The sequence below is a fragment of the Eurosta solidaginis genome, chromosome 4 (assembly GCF_040869045.1).
Source record: "Eurosta solidaginis isolate ZX-2024a chromosome 4, ASM4086904v1, whole genome shotgun sequence".
NCBI classification, from domain to species: domain Eukaryota; kingdom Metazoa; phylum Arthropoda; class Insecta; order Diptera; family Tephritidae; genus Eurosta; species Eurosta solidaginis.
The window spans coordinates 190108900-190135660 of NC_090322.1; the positions used below are offsets into that span (position 1 = coordinate 190108900).

The 26761-nt window shown below is 40.6% G+C and overlaps 1 protein-coding gene across 15 annotated transcripts in view; it reads left to right on the top strand.

Annotated features, from left to right (window-relative positions):
- The window catches only part of Pvf1 (PDGF- and VEGF-related factor 1), a 136168-nt gene that overhangs the window by 43400 nt on the left and 66007 nt on the right, over positions 1–26761 (top strand). For 11 of the 15 annotated variants that reach the window (XR_010953073.1, XR_010953074.1, XM_067784304.1 and 8 more), the window contains exon 2: positions 10684–11184. Coding sequence is in view for 13 of the 15 variants with exons in the window: in XM_067784304.1 (XP_067640405.1) it covers positions 10984–11184 (201 nt within the window). In the remaining 2 variants the exon portion in view is untranslated. The remainder of the gene's footprint in view (positions 1–10683; positions 11185–26761) is intronic. The other 4 variants (XM_067784309.1, XM_067784312.1, XM_067784313.1 and 1 more) reach the window with 2 other exon arrangements.

Below are 26761 nucleotides of genomic sequence, written 5' to 3' on the forward strand. Positions count from 1 at the left end.
TGCACTAGATGGCATTTTAATCTGGCTTTGTAACCTCGGGAAGTATTAATGGCCTTACCACAGTAAGGGACGCTGCTGTGGCGTACGGTTCTTTCCCCGTATATAATACTGGACCGCTGAGCCCGCCTTGTCGGGCAGGTGGTCGTACGACCAAGATGAACGACTCATTACCTGACTGTAATAAGGACGATGTAAAGAGGAGGACTGAGTCGCAATCCAAGGACGACAAATACGAATTAAGCGATGCGTCGGACTCGGGGAGCGAGAGTAGTGCCGATTCAATGAACTCCGTGTAGGAGAAGCACACAAATGAAAACGGAGTAGAAGAGTGGAGAAGGGTACGGAGCAGTGGAAGTAAAAGAGCTCTCTCGCAGTACCGTGCAGCACTAAGAATTGTACAACGCTTGGGAGCAGTGGTCGACCCAACAGAAGTGGAGATCGAGCGCTTGGAATGGGCCCATGAAGCGGTAGAAGTAGGTCGAAGGCAGTTCAAAAGGTTTGCTGCGAGAAACCCTCGGTTCTGCAACCGGTACGAGGAGGAAGAAGCGTCGAATGGCAGAATGAATAGGCAACGTTCGGCGGAAGGCGACAAGCCTGCTTTCAAGAGGCAGAAAGGACCCAGTCCTAGAGCCGCGAGGCAGGGAAGTCGCATAGACAAGACAAGTAGGCCCAAAGCTGTAAGACAGATAGGCTCCAATAGCAGGTAGCAACTACCTCGAAAGCTGCGAGTCAGAGGGAAGTTCCAATTAAGGAAGTAGGAGATAAGCCAAAGGGAGATAACGCTAAGACTCCGCCTTTCTCGGAGGCGCTAAAGGGAGTTAACGCTAAGACTCCGGCTTTCTCGGAGGTGCCAAAGGGAGATAACACTAAGACTCCTGCTTTTCCTGAGAAGATGAGTGATGTGGCAAAGCAGTCACTGACTGTGGCGCTGGTTGATCGTAGCAGTCCTTTCGGACAAATGACTACTGAAAGGTGGAGATCTGTGGAAAGGGAGCTTATTAGATTAATGCTTAAGATGATGCGGGAACAACCAAGTAAGCCCCTTCCAACTTTTGATTCGGGGGGATGGTATAATGGTGTGAAGATGATAGCGTGCGACAACATCGCGAGCTTGCGGTGGCTGGAGGAAGTGGTTCCAAACCTCCAAAGGCAAGGCACGAACGCGCGGTTTGAGGTGGTGGATAAAGCGCAAATACCCACGGTACCAAAAGTTAATGTATGGATACCATGCGTGATGAAGTCGGAGGATACACTGCGACTTCTGCAGAATCAGAATCCGAACATACCGACACAGGATTGGAAGGTACTTACTGTATCTCGGCATACTGAGGATGGTCAGTTCTATATCTTCCAAATAAACAAGCAGGCGGAGGATATTTTGTACACGCAGCTTGGTAAAATGTCATTTGGCACTGGCAAAATTTACATGCGACTCAGGAAAAGAAGTCCCGAGGATAAAAACCTTAACACGCTAGAGGTGGGCGAAGTCGAAAAGGACCTGAAAAGCCTAAGGGAAAAAAGACAGGTGGAGGTCCCCGACGTCACCACGAATGTGCTAGAAGAGGACCAACCGCTAAATGGTGCTGTAACTCGCACAGAGGAACACCCTGCACAACAGTCACGAGAGGCTGAAGGGGGCCTCGAATACTCTAAACCAAAAGGGCAAGGGGAGGACGACGACGTCAAGACGAAGGTGCTGGAGGGGGACAAACAGCCCAATGGTGCTGCGAGTCCTACAGATAAACCTCCAACACAGTAAAGTGGCGTCGAGCGAACTCCTACTAACCCTTGAAGAGGGTTCGTTTGACGTGGCGCTGATCCAGGAGCCGTGGCTCTCATCGGGAGGAAAGGTTTCTGCGGTACTGAGGTACTACGCGCAAACGGAAGGACGGGTGCGAGCTCTGGTAATGGTAAGGAAACATCTGCATTCATATATGCTGCCTAATTACACCACTGAGGATCTCGTAGCGGTGGCCCTTGAGCAAAAGAATAAGCAGGCATTTATCCTGGCGTCCTGCTACATGGCCCATGCTGCGGAGGTCCCACCGATGGAGTGCAAAAGGCTAGTACAGGAGGAAGGGCGCAAAGGGCGGTTGATCATAGGCGCAGATTCAAATGCGCACCACAATGCGTGGGGAAGAGCAGATACGAACGAGAGAGGCGAAACTCTGTTTTGTTACATCCTGCAAACCAATTTGCAGATAGCCAACAGGGGAAATGTCCCTACATACATTGGTCCAACATTCAGAAATGTTCTGGATATTACATTGAGCTCCGAGCGTGATATATCAAGGTATGATTGGATTGTTCTTGAAAGACCATCCTTCTCCGACCATGCGTATATCAGCTTCAACATCCCCCTAAAGAGGGTAGAGAAGGGAGGAACCTTTAGAAACCCCAGGTCAACGAACTGGACTAAATTCCAGAAACATGTAGAAACAAAACTGGGACAACCCAAAGAGGTTGCTAATGTAGAGGAACTGGAGGAGTCGAATGAATTCCTAACAAGGACACTTATGACTGCGTATAACAAAGCTTGCCCTCTAAGAAGATTCAGAGGAAAAGCAAAGCCGCCATGGTAGAGCAATGAGCTGAGTCTTCTAAGAAGACAGGTAAAAGAAATGTTTAAGCTCGCAAAGACCGCGGAAAGCGAAGCGTGTCGGGACGAGTACAGGGATCTACTGAGGATCTACAAGCGCGAAATTACCAGGGCGAAGAGAAACTCATGGAAAAGTTTCTGTACGGACATAGAGTGCTCCAGCGAAACAGCACGGTTGAAAAAAGTCCTAGCAAAAGGAAACATAGTCCAGGGACTAATAAGGAAAGAGAACGGGGAATGGTCACGTAATAGTGAGTCCCTTGAGGCGCTTATCTATACACATTTCCCATCGGGAGACGGTTTAGAGGAGCCAGCAGACATCACTCACACTTCGATCACGGGGCTAGTAGCGCCGGGCGTGGTGACCGATACCAAGATCGAGTGGGCAGTGAAGACGTTTTCTAAGTTTAAATCGCCGGGCCCAGATGTTATATTCCCGGCCATGCTACAAGTCTCAAGTAGGGCGGTCGTGGAATGGCTTAAAATAATATTCGATGGGTGCATACGACTGAATCATGTACCGCACTCTTGGAGAACTGCTCGTGTAGCTTTTCTACCAAAGGCGGGGAAGATCGGTCACATGTATCCCAAAGACTATAGACCCATTAGCTTAACATCATTTCTGCTCAAAACCTTTGAGAGGCTGATAGATGTGTACATAAAGTCCAACGTGGATGAAAAGCTGCTCTCCACAACACAGCATGCGTACACCAAAGGCAAGTCGGTAGACACCGCATTGCATAGGGTGGTAATAAGCATAGAGAAATCCCTGGAATATAAGGAGTATGCTCTAGGAGTCTTCTTGAACATTGCCGGGGCTTTCAATAATGTTGCAAAATGGGCGATTATGGATGGTCTTAATTACATTAAAGTACATCCTGCCTTAATCAGATGGATCGGCTGCATGTTAAATTGCAGAAAGATTACATCACAATGGGGATTGTACGAGGCCACGAAATCAGTGGACAGGGGCACGCCGCAGGGAGGGGTGCTATCACCGCTGCTGTGGACGCTGGTCATCAACCAACTGCTCAGGCAATTCGATGAGGGACCCGTAAAACTTACGGCTTACGCAGATGACGTTGCAATTGTCATAAGTGGAAAGTGCCTTCCAACGATTAGTTCTTTGATGGATCGGGCGCTTCGCGATATTCATACCTGGGCATCTAATGTCGGGTTGAAAGTCAATGCGGAGAAGACGGATATAGTCTTGTTTACAAAGAGGTACAAGGTCCCAAATTGGACCAGACCTAAGTTAGGAGGGGTGACCTTACGGGAAAAACCTTGCACAAAATATTTAGGAATCATCCTAGACAGTAAGCTGTCATGGAAGCTCAACGTGGAGGAGAGGGTCAAGAAGGCCTCAACGGCACTCTATGCATGTAAAAGAATGCTGGGGTGTACGTGGGGCCTATCGTCCTCTCTCTTTCATTGGGTTTTTACAGCGATTGTAAGCCCTATTCTATACTATGGAGTTCTTGTTTGGTGGAAAGCCACACAAAAAACAACATACCTCAAAAAATTAGAGGGGGTATGCAGACTATCGATTCTTAGCATTACGGGAGCCCTGAAAACAACCCCGACGGCTGCACTGTATGCCATTTTGCACATCCCACCTGTAGACCTGGTAGCAAAGAACAAAGCGTTAACGACCGCAACCAGGCTCGGTGCTTCGGGGCAGCTTGAGCGCCGACCATATGGCCATAGTAGTATAGCGTCATCAATCACAAGACGAACAGACTACATGATTCCCTATCTGCGCTTCGAGGGAGATCTTAAGGCCACAATAGAGGTGAACGTTTGGCGCAACCGCGCGCAAATGGCGGACGAGGCGATACATGTGTACACCGATGGTTCCAAAGTAGTGGAAGGAGTAGGGTCTGCGGTATACTGCGCTGATCCGGAAATAAGCAGATCCTACAGGCTGCCGGATTATTGTAGCGTTTTCCAAGCGGAGATATTAGCCGTAACCAAAGCAGTAGAAACCCTGGAAGAGAATAGCTTAAGCTGCAACCGTGTTAACTTTTATATTGACAGTCAAGCAGCAATTAAGGCAATAATCTCGCATAGCACAGCATCTAAATGCGTGTTAGAGTGTAAGCAGTCTCTGGAGAGAATCGGGACAGGGAGAAGCATACATCTATATTGGGTCCCAGGGCATATGGGAATAGATGGGAATGAAAAAGCGGACGAACTAGCTAAAAAGGGCGCATCCCTTGAAGCTTGCTCCGTAGATGTCCCAATTAGATTGGGCGAGATTAAGCGAAGGCGATAGGTGCACATGATCGACCAAGCGGGAAAGGCGTGGGTTCAAGCGCGGGGCTGTAAAGTGTCGAAAATTATGTGTAGGTCTTACAACCTTAGACTAACACAGTTGCTCCTATCATTAAAAAGAGAGGACTGTAGACTCATGACGGGTATTCTGACTGGACACTGCCTTCTGGCGTCACATGCCTTTAAACTAGGCTTGGTCAGTGATAGCAGATGTAGGAAGTGCGGGTTGGAGGAGGAAACGATCGAGCACGTTCTGTTCTCGTGCCCTGCACTTGCCTGGCTAAGACTCCAGCTATTAGGAGTGATACAGCTGTCAGATCTAGAAGCAGCAAGTGGCTTAAGTCCTAGGAAGCTTCTAGTATTTGCCAAGAGGACGGAGTTATTTTATAACATAGGTCCTGGTTTTTGATAGGGTTTTTCAGTTTGGTCGTTAAAACAAACTTCTGGTAACACTACGGACTCAATCAGTCTATGTGAGGTCCTCATAGACCGGCCAGTTCAACCTACCTACCTAGCTCTTGCATTCTAATGCACTGAAGGTAGAGTTGGCATGTGCCTGTGGTTTGAACAGGGTAAATAGCAGCGACAGCTTGGAAGAATTCGCGGTGACTATCTCACTGATATGGCAACTGTGTTATGTTTGCAATCGCGTTCAACAATCAGGCGCCTTAGAGATGTGTCTAGTCACAGAAACAGTTAGCTGCGATATAAAGAACCACTGAGTATGCGATTTGTACTGCGACCTAAGTAGGCCTAGAGCTGCAGTTTACTGCTACTTAGTCCAGAAACCATTCTCACTCACCCTTAAGCTGCGGCGATATGAAGCGATGATTTCATGATTCTTTCTTCCAGATGCCGCATTAAGCGATTTAATGCGCTATCTAGCAATATATATTTGCACAAACTACAGATTAATTATCAAAGATGTAGCTATCGTAACAATAAAGACACTCCCCACAGATTTTGGGTTGCGGGAGCTCTGAAGCTAAAGAGCTTTGTATTGCGCTTATGAATCTCTTAGTGGAGGGGTTTTTTTTGTCAAGAGCTAAATGTAAGCCGCAAGTTTAGGTTGGCTGATCATTGCAGCGTCTTCCCAGCGCAACTTTCCAGTATTAAGGATGCGATGGATGAAATGTTATACAGTGTTACTACGTTTAGGGAATTCAACATGTACTCGGATAGCCAAGCGGCTATCAAGGCCTTCAGTTCAACTTAAAGTATGATCGAGGTTGGTCTAGAAGCGCCTGACTTCCGTTGCGATTGCATCGAACTAATTTATGATTATGATTATCTGGGTTCCAGGCCATAGTAGTATGCCGTGCAACTGTCAAGCGGACCTGTTTGCACGCATCGGTACAAGTGAACCGAATGAAGATGGCTGTAGAGATTTCATGATTCCGCTGGCCACCTGTGGTCTGCTGCTGCATAGATGGGCATCGAGTCAGCTCAGCAAGCATTTGGCGGATACCGCCTATATCAGGGTAGCAAGATCCTTCTGACCAGAATTGATGGCGTAAGGTCTGCAAGCGTTTGGCAGATACCACCTATATCAGGGTAGCAAGATCCTTCTGAACAGAATTGGATGGCGTAAGGTCTGCCGAAATGATTGGGTTCACTAAGGCTCATATGTCAATGGTTATTGGGGTTTTATAGGACGATGTCCAATGGGAAGCCATGCGATACATCTCAATATACTGTAAATCCTATCCTGCTGCAGCTGTATGTAGTAGAATCATCAAGTCACTTTATACTTGACTGACTGCCTACCTTTTGCCAGAACTAGGCGAAAGTATTTCGTTCTCGACTCTCCTAGATTTCCGGAGGATTTATCCAAAGTTGAAATCAGTCTCATTTGAAACTATATCGTTGCTATGCCACGACTCTCTAAGTAGATATCTTACGTCACCGTTATTTTATGCGCTATCACAACGGACCAAGTGAGCCGTCGCTACCAGGGCAGGTACTTAACCTAACCTAGTCTTCCAATAAAATATAAAAAATTTGCTACTCTTCGACGATAAATACCCAAGGTTTCCACCGGTGTAGTGATATGTTCTTGTGCCACAATGTACATTGACCCGCACTAGCTTTCGTTGAGAGTAACAATATAATATGCCGTCTTATTTGAATCCGGATTGAAATCATCAAGTTCATAACATAAAATGCATTCAGAGTTCTAGAATTTGATGTAATGTTTAACCTTATGAAATATCTGTGTAGTCTGTAAGAAAATAAATGTAAGTAAACTTAGTGTGTTTTTAGATATCCTTTGGCGCCACCTGCATCTTATATTTACTTTTTACAATAAATTGTTTAATGTATGTCAACAGCAGCTGAAACCTTATAGTAAAGGTGCGTGCTGACGAGGTCCCATGGCATTCAATGTAAAGCAACATTTTCTAATACCTCAAAGGTTACTCAGGGCCAAGGTACGATTAATGTTTACTAATGAGTTCTATCGCATACCCTGCATTGTATATTTATTTACAAAAGCCTGTCTGTGATAGCTGCTGCTAAAATAAAACATAAAAACAAAGCAAGTTAAACAGAAAACCATGTGACTATTTGGTGTGTTAATATTAACAAACAAACGTAATCATTGTTGACAGACTGTCTACTGACAAAACACCTGTGCGCATGCGCCGCAACACAGCATAAATAAACAAAGCTGGCAAAACAATAATAACAATAAACTAAATACGAAATACGGGTCAATTCAACCGAAATTTCTGTCAATTTTTATCCATCGCAACAAGATGTTGAATCAACTGCATACAAATCGTTGATTCGTAATTGACCGTTTTAGTAGTCAAATGAACAAAAATAGTTGTTGCTACAGCTTTGTACCTATGTTGCGGAATTTGCAAGGCAGATGAGTTTACACTGAAATCTTTTCATGGCAGAAATACACTCGGAGTGCTTGCCGAACAGTGCCGAGGGACGACCCCGCTTAAGAAAATTTTCTTCTAATTGAAAAACCTTATTTCTAAAATTTGTATGTTGCTTTGCCCGGTGAACCCAGGGTCTTCGATGTGGTAGGCGGAGCACGCTACCATCACAACACGGCCGCTGCCATATACATACGTATATATATGCATACATATAGTACACAGCATACATAAGTACAAAGTAGAGAGCGCAGTGAGCGTACTATTCTCTTTGAAATTTGCTCATGTATTGACTGTTGATCGCTGTTGAAATGGCCAGTGAGATTAGTTGTGTTAACAAAGAAATCAGTTAGTTTGATTAGGAATCTGTCAATTTTACAGAATTTTGTTAACTTAAGAACGACAATTTCTCTTCTGTTGAAATGATTAAACTGATTTGTTCGCTTGACAGAGAACTCGGTCGAATTAACCATAATTCAATCAATTTCACCGAATCTCCGTTAAGTCAAGAACAACAGAACCGATTTGTTGATTTTACTAGCACCATTTCTTTCAGTGATAGAGAAATAAAACAAATACAAATGAAAATCAAATGCAGCTATATAAAAAAAAAAAGGTTTTAATAAAAACGAAGTGAAAGAAAGTGTAAATAATTGATTTTGTTTGGTTAGAACCGAAAACTCATTTTTACCGAAAATTGAATTTAAGTAAAATAGTAAACAATTTAAGGTCTATTGAAAAAAGTGAACCAACTTGAATTTGGTTTTACTTAACATTTTACTTCCTTTATTTTAGTTTCGTTTGATGTTTTTCCACCATTCCATTTTTGAGTAACTTCCCGCAGAGCTAGAGTCTTGAAATTTCGAACAAACATCGGAGCCCTGTGACAATTCAATATGAGGGAAAAATATTTGCTAGGTAGTCCAGAAATCGGAAAAACTCTAAAAAAAACCTCAGAACTTGGCAATTTTGCTTTGGGGTTTTTAGGAACTTCCCGATAACTCAGAGATCATACTTCAGAGAAACATTTGTTGTTAGGTGGTGCTAGGATCGTGAAAATTCCAAAAATACTCCGAACTTGGAAATGTTTCTTTTGGGTAATAAAGAATTTCTCGATAACCAAGTGACCTAAAACTTTGAACATATCTTCGAGCTTTACTACTTTGAATTATTAAGGATAAAAAATTTGTCTCGATGGAACAGGGATCGAGATATTTAGAGATATTAAAATATCCATTTACAACATGTGGAAAATTTCGACCGCTATTTGAGTAACTTCCCGCAGAGCTAGATTCTTGAAACTGAGGACATGCTTCATCTTCCCATGACAATGCAAAAGGATGGGGAAAAATTGTAGCTAGGTGGTGCAGGGATCGTGAAAATTCAAAAATTCTTTCAAATTTGGAAATTTTTCCTTCTTTGAGCTTCCAGGAACTTCTACTTCCACTAAACCTAAGTCCTGAAACTTTGAACGAAGCTTTGTGCTTTATTAGATTGTAATAATAAGGATAATAAAAAAGTTTAATAGATGGTACAGGGATCGAGGTATTTAGAGTAGTCTATTTAGAACTGTGGAATCTTGCAATCTATCTTTAAGTAACTACTCATTTAGTCAGAAACATGAAACCTTACACATAGTTCAGATCAACTTGACAATGCAACAATATGAGAAGATAAAAAAAAGACAAACAATTTTTAAGTAGAAGAAGAAGAAACGATAAAATTGTTCTTCAAACAAAGACATAGTCTTTTTGAACTTTGATATTCAAAATCTTTAGGAGGAACATAAATATAAAGGTGAAGCACGAGTTACCAGACTAAGGTAAAGATCAAACCAAAGGATATTTATTTCACCCCACATAACATTTTTGTTCCTCACACACATTTTTACAGTGATTGTGCTAAAATTTAAATATCAAAATTCAACATTATTATGTTTTTGTTTGTCTTCAGACTCCCATCGCACTGCATTCAGACTCCCATCCCACTGCAACGTGTTTCAAGCAGAAATCCCCGCGATTTGGCAAGCCTGCAAATCACTGGAGGGCTTGAATGTAGCTGGTAAAGTTTGCATCCTATCGGATAGCCAAGCAGCGATAAAAGCGCTTTCCTCGCCACACATTAACTCAAAATTAGTGTGGGCTTGTAAGCGACTCATATCCCAGTTATCCACCAATCTAGAACTACGCGTTATCTGGGTCTCGGGTCATAGGGGGATAGAGGGTAACAAGAAGGCCGACGAGCTAGCACGCAGAGGCTCATCGGAGATGAACGAGGAAATAACCAGTGTCGAAGTAAGCATACCCTTAGCAGTAGCCAAAGGGAATATCCAAAGCTTCACCTTGAAGAAAGCACAAACAAAGTGGAATAACATCACCACCTGTGCGATATCAACATCCATTTGGCCAAACTATGATGGAAATAGGACGAGAGGTCTTCTGAACAAATCCAGGGCCAACACACGCAAACTGATGCATCGGTCAGTGGGCAGTAGGTACGCATGCGGAAAAGATGGGCATTCCGTATAACGAGAACTGCAGAAGCTGCAAAGATCCAAATGACAGGGAGACAGTAGAACACTTTATGTGTAAATGTCCGACTATGTCCTTGGAACCCCGTTTCTAGAAGACCTCAGAGAGTTATCTGTGATAGCAATCCCGAATATTCTTAACTTTATCAACAACTCTGGCTAGTTGTAATACATTGACCGTAACATTCCGTAGGTTTTTAGGCGAGTTACATGGCATCAAAACGGCTTTAAATACTTGGGCGACCAGGGTCGCAGCCATTTCACCTACCTACCTATGTTTTTGTTTAACAAGACATTTTTCACTGCCTCTAGTACATTTATATAAACGAAGTACTTAAAAATTTTTTAACTTCTTTGATTTTTCATATCTACCAAATTTCAATTCCGTTCAGGTTCACATAATTTACATCAACGTTCCTGCAGTGAATAATCAACAAAAAAAATATTTATCAATGTACTATGTTAATTAAGTTTTTGTGTGTTAACCTGCCTGCTGTCTAAACTAAATTATAAAAAAAAAGTTTGTAAATACCCAACTGTGATAGAACAAATAAATAAAATTACAAACGTGAAAATTAATAAAAAAATCAACACAAAATTTATTAGAAAGTAAACACAAAACCTATACAAAGCAATAACAAACAAACCAGAATACCAGCGTGAAAACACATCACAAACAAATATATATCGATATGTATACAAAACGCTTTTGTACATCAACATCAACATTACTACTATTGCTGACTATCATCACCTTTTCCACATTCAGCAACAGCATTGAGTGCATCGAAATTCCAACACATTTTCTAAACAAACGCAGCGCTAATGCAGTGAACTCTGCCGTGAATGCAAAAACGAGAGTGAGAAGAGAAAATGATAGTGCAAATGATGTGGTAAGTGCAAGTAGAGTAAATAAATATAACTTAAATACGTTAAGGCAAAATAGGTGGAATTGTTAAATGTCGACGGTTTTACTTCTCCGATTGTCTTCACAATTTCGACTGGAATATCACCCTACTTCTGCTGCCAATTCGTAAACTTCCCATCTGACAAGTCTTTTCAAAAACGTCCATTTCAAAATGCGTCTTTCAACCGAATTCTGAGATAAGGTGTTTTTGAAAATTTTTCTGAAATAGGACGTTTTTGAACTGGCAACCGAGACAGGTTGATATTCTATCCAGCCGTCGAATTTTCCGTATATATTTTATTTCTCTAGAAGGCAGGCCAACCCAAAACGAAATTTAACAAGTAAGGAAGGTTAAGTTCGGGTGTAACCGAACATTACATACTCAGTTGAGAGCTATGGTGACAACATAAGGGAAAATAACCATGTAGGAAAATGAACCGAGGGAAACCCTGGAATGTGTTTGTATGACATGTGTATCAAATGAAAGGCATTAAAGAGTATTTTATGAGGGAGTGGGCCATAGTTCTATAGGTGGACGCCATTTAGGGATATAGCCATAAAGGTGGATCAGGTTGACTCTAGCATGCGTTTGTACGATATGGGTATCAAATGAAAGGTTTTAATGAGTATTTTAAAAGGGAGTAACCCTTAGTTCCATAGGTGGACGCCGTTTCGAGATATCGCCATAAAGGTGGACCAGGGGTGACCCTAGAATTTGTTTGTACAATATGGGTATCAAAAGAAAGGTGTTAATGAGTATTTTAAAAGGGAGTGATGCTTAGTTCCACTGGTGGACGCCGTTTCGAGATATCGCCATAAAGGTGGACCAGGTGTGACCCTAGAATTTGTTTGTACAATATGGGTATCAAAAGAAAGGTGTTAATGAGTATTTTAAAAGGGAGTGATGCTTAGTTCCACAGGTGGACGCCGTTTCGAGATATCGCCATAAAGGTGGACCAGGTGTGACCCTAGAATTTGTTAGTACGATATGGGTATCAAATTAAAGGTATTAAGGAGGGTTTTAAAAGGGAGTGGTGGTAGTTGTATAGGTGGTCGCCTTTTCGAGATATCGCCATAAAGGTGGACCAGGGGTGACTCTAGAATGCGTTTGTACGATATGGGTATCAAATGAAAGGTGTTAATGAGTATTTTAAAAGGGAGTAATCCTTAGTTCCATAGGTGGACGCAGTTTCGAGATATCGCCATAAAGGTGGACCAGGGGTGACCCTAGAATTTGTTTGTACAATATGGGTATCAAAAGAAAGGTGTTAATGAGTATTTTAAAAGGGAATAATCCTTAGTTCCATAGGTGGCCGCCGTTTCGAGATATCGCCACAAAGGTGGACCAGGGGTGACCCTAGAATTTGTTTGTACAATATGGGCATCAAACGAATGGTGTTAATGAGTATTTTAAAAGGAAATGGGCCTTAGTTCTATAGGTGGACGCCGTTTCGAAATATCGCCATAAAGGTGGACCAGGGGTGACTCTAGAATGTGTTTGTACGATATGGGTATCAAATTAAAGGTATTAATGAGGGTTTTAAAAGGGAGTGGTGGTTGTTGTATAGGTGGTCGCCTTTTCGAGATATCGCCATAAAGGTGGACCAGGGGTGACTCTAGAATACGTTTGTACGATATGGGTATCAAAAAGGTGTTAAGAGTATTTTATGAGGGAGTGGGCCATAGTTCTATAGGTGGACGCCATTTAGGGATATAGCCATAAAGGTGGATCAGGTTGACTCTAGCATGCGTTTGTACGATATGGGTATCAAATGAAAGGTTTTAATGAGTATTTTAAAAGGGAGTAACCCTTAGTTCCATAGGTGGACGCCGTTTTGAAATACCGCCATAAAGGTGGACCAGGGGTGACCCTAGAATTTGTTTGTACAATATGGGTATCAATAGAAAGGTGTTAATGAGTATTTTAAAAGGGAGTAATCCTTAGTTCCATAGGTGGACGCCGTTTCGAGATATCGCCATAAAGGTGGACCAGGGGTGACCCTAGAATTTGTTTGTACAATATGGGTATCAAAAGAAAGGTGTTAATGAGTATTTTAAAAGGGAGTGGGCCTTAGTTCTATAGGTGAACGCCGTTTCGAAATATCGCCATAAAGGTGGACCAGGGTTACTCTAGAATGTGTTTGTACGATATGGGTATCAAATTAAAGGTATTAATGAGAGTTTTAAAAGGGAGTGGTGGTAGTTGTATATGTGAAGGCGTTTTCCAGATCGCGACCAAAATGTGGACCAGGGTGACACAGAACATCATCTGTTGGATACCGCTAATTTATTTATATATGTAATACCTGCCAAGATTTTAAGGGTTTTTTATTTCGCCCTGCGGAACTTTTTCATTTTCTTCTACTTAATATGGTAGGTATCACAACCATTTTATAAAGTTTTTTCTAAAGTTATATTTCGTGTCAATAAACCAATCCAATTACCTCACCATGTTTCATCCCTTTTTTCGTATTTGGTATAGAATTATGGCATTTTTTTCATTTTTAGTAATTTTCGATATCGAAAAAGTGGGCGTGGTCATTGTCGGATTTCGTTCATTTTTCATACCAAAATAAAGTGAGTTCAAGTAAGTACGTGAACTAAGTCCATTAAAGATATGTCGATTTTTGCTCAAGTTATCGTGTTAACGGCCATGCGGAAGGACAGACGGACGACTGTGTATAAAAACTGGGCGTGGCATCAACCGATTTCGCCCGTTTTCACAGAAAACAGTTAGCATCATAAAATCTATTCCCCTACCAAATTTCAAAAGGATTGGTTAATTTTTGTTCGACTTATGGCGTTAAAAGTATCCTAGACAAATTAAATGAAAAAGGGCGGAGCCACGCCCATTTTGAAATTTTCTTTTATTTTTGTATTTTGTTGCACCATGTCATTACTGGAGTTGAATGTTGACATAATTTACATATATACTGTAGGATATTAAATTTTTTGTTAAAATTTTACTTTAAAAAAAAATTTTTTTTAAAAGTGGGCGTGGTCCTTCTCCGATTTTGCTAATTTTTATTAGGCGTACATATAGTAATAGGAGTAACGTCCCTGCCAAATTTCATCATGATATCTTCAACGACTGACAAATTACAGCTTGCAAAAATTATAAATTACCTTCTTTTAAAAGTGGGCGGTGCCACGCCCATTGTCCAAAATTTTACTAATTTTCTATTCTGCGTCATAAATTCAACTCATCTACCAAGTTTCGTCGCTTTATCTATCTTTGGTAATGAATTATCGCACTTTTTCTGTTTTACGAAATTTTCGATATCGAAAAAGTGGGCGTGGTTATAGTCCGATATCGTTCATTTTAAATAGCGATCTGAGATGAGTGCTCAGGAACCTACGTACCAAACTTCGTCAAGTTACCTCAAAATTTACTCAAGTTATCGTGTTAACGGACGGACGAACGGACGGACGGACGGACGGACATGGCTCAATCAAATTTTTTTTCGATCCTGATTATTTTGATATATGGAAGTCTAAAAAAAAGTATAAAAAAACACTTAGTGTTACGGCAGTAAAAACGAGCGAACGAAAATAAAACAACTCATATCATAATATGCCATTTATTGTGTACAGCAAAGTTTTAATATCTATAAGATAACATATGGTATAATAAAGAAAAGGTTTTGGCAAAACTAGAAAACTTACTCTTCGTTTGATTCCTTCGCACGTTCGTTATAAAATGAAATTAAATTTATGGAATACATATGTATAAGTGATGCTTCGTTAAATTTTATACATTAACGAAACTAACTATAGTGATGCCATCTTAAAATAATCAAAGTTTTCAAAGTATACTATCTTAGCAAATATCGATAGAGAAATGTAGAATAAAATGTAAATGTAAGTTTAATCGGCAACATCCCGGCCCCAATGAATCGAACGGGCTACCGAAGATTCACGAACCACGTCTAAAACAGCTAACTTGGAAGCCGGTCTCCGCAAATTGCCCGTACTTGTCTTTACGACAGCTGAACGCACTTGGCCATCTGGTGCTGGAAATATCTCCACTATGATGCCTCGTTTCCATTCTCCTCGACGTTCATTCTCATCGCAGATGAGCACTACATCGCCCACTTTTATTGGTTTTTCCCTTTGACACCATTTGCTCCGTCTCGTAAGCGTCGGAAGATACTCTAACACCCACCTTTTCCAAAAAGTCTGTTTCATTTGCTGCAGGATGTGGCATTGCTTACGTAAGCATATACGTTCATCTACGCTCGGCGTCTGAACATCGTTTGCACAACCCAAAATAAAATGGTTTGGAGTCAAGGGCTCCGCACCATCGTTTTCTAAGGCCAGATAAGTCAGTGGTCGGGAATTGACCAGATTCTCTGCTTCAATTAATAAGCTTTACAATGTATCTACTTGTGGCACCTTTGTCTTAAGCGTGAAGGACAGTACGTTCTTTACGCAGCGCACCATGCGCTCCCATGCCCCTCCCGCCGATGGATCAACAGGTGAATTGAATATCCATTCAATACCCTGCCGTGTACCTTCTTCGACCAGCCCTTTCTGTACCTGCACCAAATCCTCCTTACTAGCTCCCACGAAATGTATGCCCCTGTCGCTGCGGATCCTCAGAGGTACTCCTCGCCGGTTTATGAAATTTCTTAGGCATAGTATAAAAGCGTCTGCAGATAAATCCCTGGCCAACTCAATATGTATTGCCCTCACTGTTAAGCATGTAAAAAGGCAACCCCATCTCTTTTCTTGACGGCGACCGACTGCTACCAAGTACGGTCCGAAAAAATCGACTTCCGTATAGCTGAACACTCGAACGTAGGCAGTGAGGCGATCCCTTGGGAGTTGCCCCATTAGCGGCGGCTTTGGTTCTGCTTTTCGATTTTTACACAACTGGCACTCCCTCGCAGCGGAAGTGACTATACGACGTATATTGGAAATCCAGAACTTTCTCCTAATGGCACATATTATTGAATCCTGGTTCTGATGTTTATATTTCTCGTGGTAGTAACGTGCAATCATGATGGATATTGGATGTTTACTCGGCAAAATAATCGGTTTTTTCGTATTCATGGGTACGCATTCAGCGTTATCAATCCTCCCGGGGTGTCTCAAAACTCCGTCTTCATCGATCATTGGTGTGATCTGGTATATAAGGAACTGTTTTTTGAAATATGCCCTCCGTTCGTCAAATCACGTATTTCATCAGGGTACATTTTACTCTGAACAAAACGACAGACAAATATTTCTGTTTCATTAACGCCTTTCGCTTTAAGCTGTAGAGTTGATATCGAACACACTTTCTTCCCTTCTTTTCTTATAAAAGTCTTAAACTTTAATATGGCCAGCCTTACCCAACTCATAACCCTGAGCAACTTATAGTAATTCGAAAATTTGTCTAAGTTTATTACTGTAGAATCAAAGTTGACCGCGACTACATATTTTGAACGTCTTTGAATATCGCAAACCTTTTCAACATTGGCCTCTGATAAGACTGGCCAAGTTCCTTCAGGATCCTTTAGGAATTTTGGACCACTTATCCATCGAGAATTGGCAGAAACTTTTGCTTGTAGTCGTGTTGCGTCGTCGGCGGGATTATGTTTCCCGGCTACCCAACGCCACTGATTAATATCAGATGAGTCCAAAATCTCGGCAATTCTGTGCCCTACTAATTGTTTATAGCAACGGCTGTCTGATCCGATCCAACTCAATATGGTCTTTGAATCAGACCAAAATGTTACGTTCTGCGGCTTCACTTCATGACCAATTAATATTGACTCCTTTAAACGGCCACCCAGTACTGCGGCTAAGAGTTCCAGTCTAGGTACAGACAAGGCTTTAATTGGGCTACAGCGTGATTTTCCCGCTACAAATACTAAATGGACATCGTCATTAATGACTATACGCCAATAACCTACGGCGGCATATGCAAGTTCGCTGGCATTGACAAAGACATGCAATTCTACCTTAGCTTTAGTAAAGATTTCGTGATAACAACGAGGGATTTTAAAACTCCTGGCCTGGTCTAGATCCTTATACCAGTTATACCACTCTGAATAAATACGCTCTGGATTAGGTGACTTCCAGTCTATATTTAAACGCCATAACTGTTGTAATATAATTTTTGACTTAATCGTTACATTTGAAAGATAGCCAAATGGATCAAATATTGACATGGTAAGACTTCAAACCTCATTTGAAAGATAGCCAAATGGATCAAATATTGACATGGTAAGACTTAAAACCTCATATTTTGTTGGGCGTCGGCTTCCAGACAAAACATCTTTTGGTACTCTCGAAAACTGTAAATTGAAACAAAATGTGTCATCCATGGAACGCCAGTACATTCCAAGCACCTTCTCAGTCATAGATTCACTGGCGCATAAATTTATCATATCGGTAGATGGTTGCGGTAAGGATTCATCTGAAAGAGCTAAGCGGACATCCACAGAGTTAGATAGAAACCCACGTAGTTCGAATCCAGTGGCAGCATTAATTCGTTTTACCGCTCTTGAAACCTCTATCGCCTCTTCTATAGTGTCGAAGCTATCTACGTAATCGTCAACGTAATGACAATCGATAACCGCGCGGGCAGCCCTCGGATACTCGGGTTCAAATTTTTTGCATTAAAATTTTTAACGTATTGTGCTGAACATGGTGAACACGCCGAGCCGAATATCATGGCTGTCATAATGTACACCTCCGGTACCATAGTTGTATCTCCATCCCTCCCTATAAAGCGTTGCGCTTCTTGGTCTGTTTCACGGATTTTAACGCGGTGAAACATTTCACGTATGTCAGTACATACACCTATTTGACCTTGTCGGAACTTAAATAAAATAAACAAAAGGGGTTTCGGCTGATAAGTTTCAGGGCCCTTCATCAACCTTGAATTAAAGGAGACTCCATTAATAGAAGCAGCGGCATCGAATACTAGGCGCAGCTTATTGCCTTTGTTCATATTAGACACGGCGAAATGTGGCAGATACCACGTTTGGGGTGTAACTTTTGCTGCTGCGGAGTCCGACAATTTTCGTGCATAAGATTTGTTTATATATTCAGCTATTTTGTTTTTATACCAATCCGACAGTGTCTTGTCTTTTTCCATTTCTGTATCAATTATTTCTAGCCGTCTCAGTGCCATCTGATAACTGTCGACGTATTTAACATTGTCATGCCTCCATAGTAACCCCGTTTCATACTGAGTACCTACTTGCTTTGTCGTTTCCGAAAGAATTCTTTCAGCTCTCTTATCAGCTTCGCTTACGACTGGTGGCAATGGTTTGATCCCAAAATTTTCTATACTAAAATACTCGGTGACTTGTTGTTGTATGTACCTAATAGCATTATCCTCTAAATCTATGCTACAAACTACTTCATCAGCACTATCCTCATTTGACCCAAACAATATGAAGCCTAAATTAGATTTATGAATGGAGAAGCAATCGTCTAGATTGATTACTTCCAATGGTCGGACTAAGTTTGTATGGGGCATGCCGAGAAGCATTTGTGGAAAGCATTTACATAGTCGTCGAGTGGCACATTCTTCGCCACCTCGTATTTGGACTTAAAACTCTCGAAATTTAAAGTCTGTGGCGGCAATTGTAACTTTTTCGTTGTTCGTACATTTCGCATTTGATAACTTTTTCCGTTATCCCTAACCCCAGAGACTTCAACCTCTAAACGCTGTGACATTTCACTTGTTGTTTTTCCTCCTATCCATCTTAGTGATAACAAATCTTGTGGTCCTTTCAAACCAACGGCTTTGGCAACATTCTCTTCGATTAAAGATATTTTCGGCCCGTCATCAATAAATGCCATGATTTTACAATTACCTCTTGGTCCTTTTATTTCAACAGGTACAAACTTAAATAATGTTTTTTTATTAAATTCCTTCTTATAAATTGCGTTGACATTAATGGTTTCATCTACCATCTGCTGTTGAGCATCCTCATCCCTATTCGAAGTTACCCTTTCAGCTACAATTCTATAATTTTCATGTAGTAATCGATTATGGAATCTTTTGCACGAGTTAATACTGCATTCGCGACGACTTCTACAGTTTGCAGCACTGTGTCCTGAGCGCATAAAACTAAAACATAAATGATTTTCTTTCACAAACTTCCATCTTAGATCGCAATCAATATCTTTGAACTTCGAGCACTGATTTAAGGCATGATTACCTTTACAATACCCGCACTTTGTTTCTGTTATTACCAACACTGGCTTTACAGACCGGTTCGACTTTGAAATCAGCTGTTCATTCGAGTTAAAATTCTTATGTGGAATTACATCTGCTGCTATTGAAATAAACATTGATATTTCTTTCAACCAATTGCTAAAGTGTCGAATGCTTGGATACGCTAAATTCATGGAAAAGGTGTGGCGAGCCCATTCCTCGTGTTTAATCATTGGCAGCTTACTCACAAGCTCATCGAGAAGAGTCGGATTTGTCAATTGGGCGGCTGCGCCAGCATTTTCCAAAAAGGCAGTCAAGTTGTTTATCATCGTGCTGAAAGCTATGATATCAGTCAGTTTTCCACCACTAATCGTTGGAAATGCTCGCGCCTTAGTTATTTGACTACGAATTAACAGCTGCGGTCGTCCAAAGTGAAATTCCAGTGTAGATATCACAGCGTTCACACTTGATGGATGAATAAGCAATGATTCCACTCCTTGTCTAGCTGGTCCCTTCAACGCCTTTTGTAGGCGAAACAAATTCTCCAAATCAGTGTACATATACATGGCTGTCGTTTCTTTAAATGCCGCAAAGAACATTGGCCATTCTTCCGGCGATCCACTAAATTCTGGTAAGTCCAAAAGTTTTCGTATGTATGGCTGTGGCGTAGTTGTCGATTGTACAAGCTGGTTCTGTTGCGATCCAGGTAATCGTGTTGTAACATGGCTGGAGGCGAACGTTTTGAAAATGTTTCTGGTTAGCATAATGAACGCTCCTAGGATTTGTAGTCTTGGTGTGGCTGATGTAGTTCGGTGGTAATACTGAACATGCAACATTCGAAGGCTGGTAACTATTGTGATTGGCGAAAATAACATTAGTGTGGGAGTTATATTTGAGAAGTTACCAATAGTTGAGGTAAAGTTGGCGACGTTACGACTAGTAGAAAGAATGTTGGCATTGGTGACGTTGGCAGGGTTAACGTCGGCAGAACTGAAGTTGGCAAAGACGGCATTAGAACTAACTATGTTGGCAGAATTTGTGTTAATAGAGGCTGTATAAGGAAATTAGCTGTTTATATCTACTACATATGGCGAACTTAAATTGGCAAAAGATGCGTTGGCAGCGGCGGCGTTGGTATAGTCAGGGCTGGCAGAGGCAACGTCGGCAGCGCTGACGTGGGCAAAGGCTATATTAGCACAACTAGTGCTGGCAGAGGTAACGTCGGCAGTGTTGACGTAGGCAGAGGGTGTATTAGCACAACGAGTGCTGGCAGAGGTAACGTCGGCAGTATTGACGGATGTATTTGTATTTGCCAACTGGGAGTTGGTAAAGGCTGCGTTGGCAGAATTAACGCTTATGGTACTAATCTTTGACTGTAAAGCAATTGATTGCTTCAAATCTAGCTTTTCTTCTTCAGACTCTGCTAATAAGCGCTGTAAATCTTTAATTTGTTTTTTAACTCACGTATACACTTGTCTGCTTTGGTGGGTGTTGAGTTCATCTCTCCTTCGCTGGCAGATTCCATCTCGGTGCTTCCTTGTGAAGTATCCATTACATTATTTCCCACTTCGGTAGACGTATTCATTTTCGGTCTTCGAAGATTGTAGCATCCCATTTGTTTCTTCGTATGTGCAGATTATATTGCGAGAAGAATATTAAAAAATGTTACGGCAGTAAAAACGAGCGAACGAAAATAAAACAACGCATATCATAACATGTCATTTATTGTGTACAGCAAAGTTTTAATATCTATAAGATAACATATGGTATAATAAAGAAAAGGTTTTGGCAAAACTAGAAAACTTACTCTTCGTTTGATTCCTTCGCACGTTCGTTATAAAATGAAATTAAATTTATGGAATACATATGTATGTATAAGTGATGCTTCGTTAAATTTTATACATTAACGAAACTAACTATAGTGATGCCATCTTAAAATAATCAAAGTTTTCAAAGTATACTATCTTAGCAAATATCGATAGAGAAATGTATAATAAAATGTAAATGTAAGTTTAATCGGCAACACTTAGATAAAATTAACAGCAATTTTCGAAGAAAGTAGGGGTTGTATAAAGTCAGAGGCCATAGCGTCAATTGACCCTATAACCACTTCAAATGACCATAAAGTCTATTGATCTTTTAACCACTGTAAATGGCCATACGGTGACTTTAGCTTGGGTCATTTGACCATTTAGAAAATTTTGGTTTGACCTTATGACCATTTTGGGAAAAAATCCATAAACCTATTTGACTGAATTGAATCCATCACAAAAAAGAACTTCTTAAGATGAATTATAGGTTTGGTTCGAATATTTCTTTGTGTTTCAAATAAATCCTCGCCCAACCTGTTTGCAATCCGATTTTTCAACGAAACTACATCCAAATATAAAAGAAGCAGAGCCGCATAATGTTTCTTTCGAATCCATTTATGTATTCGATTTTTATCTGTATGCATTAATTGCTCTTTCGACTAACAAGAAAACTGCAAAAATAATAAAACGTGACTTCATAAGGGCCAGTTGTTAACATTTTTATAAGTGGATGCAAAAAAAATAACTGACCTTGAGGTCAATTGGAAAAAAAATTAATTTTATGGCCATCTCAGAAAAGCAGAATGGCCATCATGTCAATAGCGCTGACATTGTGACCATTTCAGATTTGATGATGCTAAGATGCACGTGGGACCTATCATCTCTCTCATTGGGTATTTAGGGTAATTGTGAAACATATGGGGTATTCCATCCCATTTCGACCAATTTTGAACCCGACCCCTTTAGAATTGGCTGAAAGTTTTTCTTCTTTTTCTAGCTTACGAAAGACGTTTTTCAGAAGTTTTTCAAATTTTTTCATCCAACTCAAAAAAAGTTATGAATTTTTAAAAAACACCTTTTTTGTTTTCAAAATGCTATAACTTTTTCAAAAATTGACCGTTTGGGATCTTTTTTTTTTAATTTGTTTTTAAATGTACTTTTCGGAAAAAATTCAAAACAAATTTTAAAGTTTTTTTGTAATTTTTCAGTTTTTCGAGATTTTTCGAATTTCGCCCTTTTTTTCTCATAAAAACTTCAATCAATTCTACAATCATTCCCACTAATCCCGGAGTGGGCCGAGAATTTTTTTTTTTTTTTTATTTAATTGAAAACAAAAAAACTTTAAAATTTTGTTTGTATTTTTTCCGAAAAGTACATTTAAAAACATTTAAAAAAAAAAAATGATCACAAACGGTCAATTTTTGAAAAAGTTATAGCATTTTGAAAACAAAAAAGGTGTTTTTTAAAAATTCATAACTTTTTTTGAGTTGGATGAAAAAATTTGAAAAACTTCTGAAAAACGTCTTTCGTAAGCTAGAAAAAGAAGAAAAACTTTCAGCCAATTCTAAAGGGGTCGGGTTCAAAATTGGTCGAAATGGGATAGAATACCCCATATACTTTACTATTGTATGAAGCTAAATAAAAAGAGCCCTAAAAACTACACCAACCGCAGTATTGCATGCCATTCTACACATCCCCCCGCAGACCTAATGGCCAAAAATATCGCTTTAGCAACATCCATCAATCCGAAAAACATGGACAGGAGCGCGGGGCTGCAGAATTTCTAAGATCATGTACAAATCGTCTGATATTAAACTCACTAAGTGGCTAATATCTCTGAAGAGAGAAGACTTAAAGCTCACGCTAGTAACAGCAGATGTCGAAAGTGAAAGCTGCGGGAAGAAACGATGGGACACGTTCCCTGTTTGTGTTCTGCGCTTGTCAGTTATCAGTAAAAGCACCAGTTTTAGGAGCGGCAGAATTGCCACATCTCAAGGCAGCAATTAAGCTAATTAAGAAAACTTCTAGTCGTTGCCAATAGGACGGAGTTACTCTAAAACATAAGTCCTGGCACCTAATTATGGTTCTTCCGAGCTGATCCATGCTCTCTTGCCCCGGGAAGGTGATGAACCGATCCAGAAAGCGGGTTTGTTGCGTTTGCAGGAGGAAACAAATTGATTTAGGATGGTGGCATTATGCCAGTGTGTTAAGTGCAAAGGATGGCTGCGTCGAACGGGGTGTTCTGGGCAAGATTCCAGTATCCGTCGCACCATAATATTTATAAAACTTTAGTGACACTTGCTGCTTCTAACCCGTAGTTTGCGTCTAAGAATTACCCCACTGCCTTCCAGCGACAGTGCTGCTCAGCAAGCTACAGCAAGTACCCACTGTTGCTAGTGCCAATCGACGCCTCCAGCTCACACGGCCGCCCCCATAGCTACTAACACCAGTCTCTGCTTCCGTCTTTCTCTCATATTTCCGGCACCAGCACATGCCTAGTTCAGGTAAAATAGATTCCTAACGCCATCACCACGTATATCGTTTGCCATTACAAAGTATATTCACTGCGCCATCTGCCCATTGCAGCTCCTTTCTTGGACGATGCCACTTTCCTTGATATTCTTGACCTGCCATCGGTAAAAAAAACATCCAAAGAACTATAACCTCTATGAGGTTGCTGGTATACTATGGTCAAGCATAAAATCCATCTCAAATCCGACAAAAAACAATAGCCTTTGGTGATAAAATGCCTTCGTATGTGAAGAAAGAAAAGTTCTCCTCAAAATGTATGCTTTTGTCCGTGATGCCGACGGCGAGTATCGAAGAAGGTATAATGATGAGCTGTATGAGTTTTAGGCAGATATGTAGTGCAGCGAATAAAAACCCAAAGGCATATCTGGCTAGGTCATGTTATGTGAATGGACGAAGACGCTGCGGTCAAGAAAGTAACTCAGTTGACACCGCAGTTTGGAAGCAGAGGAAGGGGGAGACCTCCACTGAGTTGGAAGAGGCAGGTTGAGGAAGACTTTACCTCCATTGGCGCCCCCAATCGACGTAAGTTATCGTGAAAAAGGGATAGCTGGCGTGACTTAATACGAAACGGCCAAATCGCTTATTGGGTTAAGCGCCAATTAATGTTGATGATTATGCGAAAAAATTCGAGAGCACATTCTACTGGCAATACTTAATGTATTCCGCGGTAGACTAATCCAAAGGGCAGGCCAACAGACGCGCATACAAACATAAACGCGATGCATTTCCCATTACCATCACCGCCAAAGAGGTTGAAGAAGTCATCAAACTTGCTAAACCAAGAAAAGAGTAAGCCCGTATGGATTTGCTATGTCTATGCTAAAAACCCTTGGAAATCCTTTCGAAATGGGAAAGACTGTCGTTTTTTTTCAAGATGGTTCTATTCACAATTGAAAAATGGAAATTGGTGAGGGTGGTAGCGTACTGAATCTTGGGAAACAAGCTAAACAAAGTTGCTCATATCGTTCTTTATTTCTCTTTTCTATCCAAGACATTTGAATCCGCCTTGCTTCATAATTTCACCAAAAACCTGCAACTTGCTAATTATCAGCATGGTTTTCAAAAATTACATAGCATCGGAAACGCGCTAAACCGCTTTAAAACTCAAATAAATTGCGGATTGAACCAAGAACACCACCATATAACTGTGCTCGTTCCTTTAGACTTGTCAAAAACTACTGAGATACCCAAGACTTGGAAGTGCCCACCGTTCCACCTAGTGTCAAAAAGTGGATTGCTATTTTTTTCAATGGTCGACCGTTAGCAATTCAGTTTAGGAAAGTACTAGCCAAACCAACAAGGATTAATCAAGATGTGTCGCAGGATGAAGTCCCATCTCCACTTTTGTTTACCTTTTAAATCCCGAAGCTTCCTCCGCTACCAGAAAATATTGTACACGCAAACATATATAAATACAAGACAAATAATTATACTTTTACTTGTTTGCATGATAAAAAAATTTCAAAAACTTAAATGGCCTGCAAATAAAAACAAATCCCCATTATCAAGTTAATTGCTAAGTGTTTGCTTTTTATACTCAGTTGAGCAGAGCTCACAGAGTATATTAAGTTTGATTGGATAACGGTTGGTTGTACATATATAAAGGAATCGAGATAGATATAGACTTCCATATATCAAAATAATCAGGATCGAAAAAAAATTTGATTGAGCCATGTCCGTCCGTCCGTCCGTCCGTCCGTCCGTCCGTTAACACGATAACTTGAGTAAATTTTGAGGTATCTTCATGAAATTTGGTATGTAGGTTCCTGAGCACTCATCTCAGATCGCTATTTAAAATGAACGATATCGGACTATAACCACGCCCACTTTTTCGATATCGAAAATTTTGAAAAACCGAAAAAATGCGATAATTCATTGCCAAAGGCGGTTAAAGCGATGAAACTTGGTAGATGGGTTGACGTTATGACGCAGAATAGAAAATTAGTAAGATTTTTGACAATGGGAGTGGCACCGCCCACTTTTACAAGAAGGTAATTTAAAGGTTTTGCAAGCTGTAATTTGGCAGTCGCTGAAGATATCATGACGAAATTTGGCAGGAACGTTACTACTATTAATATATATGTGCTAAATAAAAATTAGCAAAATCGGATGAAGATTACGCCCACTTTTTAAAAAAAAATTTTTTAAATTCAAATTTTAACAAAAAATTTAATATCTTTACTGTATATAAGTAAATTAAGTCAAAATTCAACTCCAGTAATGATATGATGCAACAAAATACAAAAATAAAAAAAAATTTCAAAATGGGCGTGGCTCCGCCTATTTTCATTTAGTTTGTCTAGAATACTTTTAATGCCATAAGTCGAACAAAAATTTACCAATCCTTCTCAAATTTGGTAGGAGAATAGATTCTGCGACGGTAACTGTTCTCTGTGAAAATGGGCGAAATCGGTGGAAGCCACGCCCAGTTTTTATACACAGTCCACCGTCTGTCCTTCCGCTCGGCCGTTAACACAATAACTTGAGCAAAAACCCATATATCTTTACTAAACTTAGCCCACGTACTTATCTAAACTCACTTTATCTTGGTATAAAAAATGACCGAAATCCGACCATAACCACGCCCACTTTATCGATATCGAAAATTACGAAAAATGAAAAAAAATGCCATAATTCTATACCAACTACGAAAAAAGGGATGAAACACGGTAACTGGATTGGTTTATTGACGCAAAATATAACTTTGGAAAAAACTTTGTAAAATGGGTGTGACACCTACCATATTAAGTAGAAGAAAATGAAAAAGTTCTACAAGGCGAAATCATCAGCCCTTGGAATCTTGGCAGGAATACTGTTAGTGGTATTGCATATATAAATAAATTAGCAGTTCCCAAAAGATGATTTTCTGGATCACCTGGTCCACATTTTGGTCGATATCGCGAGAACGCCTTCACATATACATCTAAGTGCCACTCGCTTTTAAAACCCTCATTAATACTTTTAATTTGATATCCATATCGTACAAACACATTCTAGAGTCACCCTGGCCCACCCTAATGGCGATATCTCGAAAAGGCGTCCACCTATAGACCTAATGC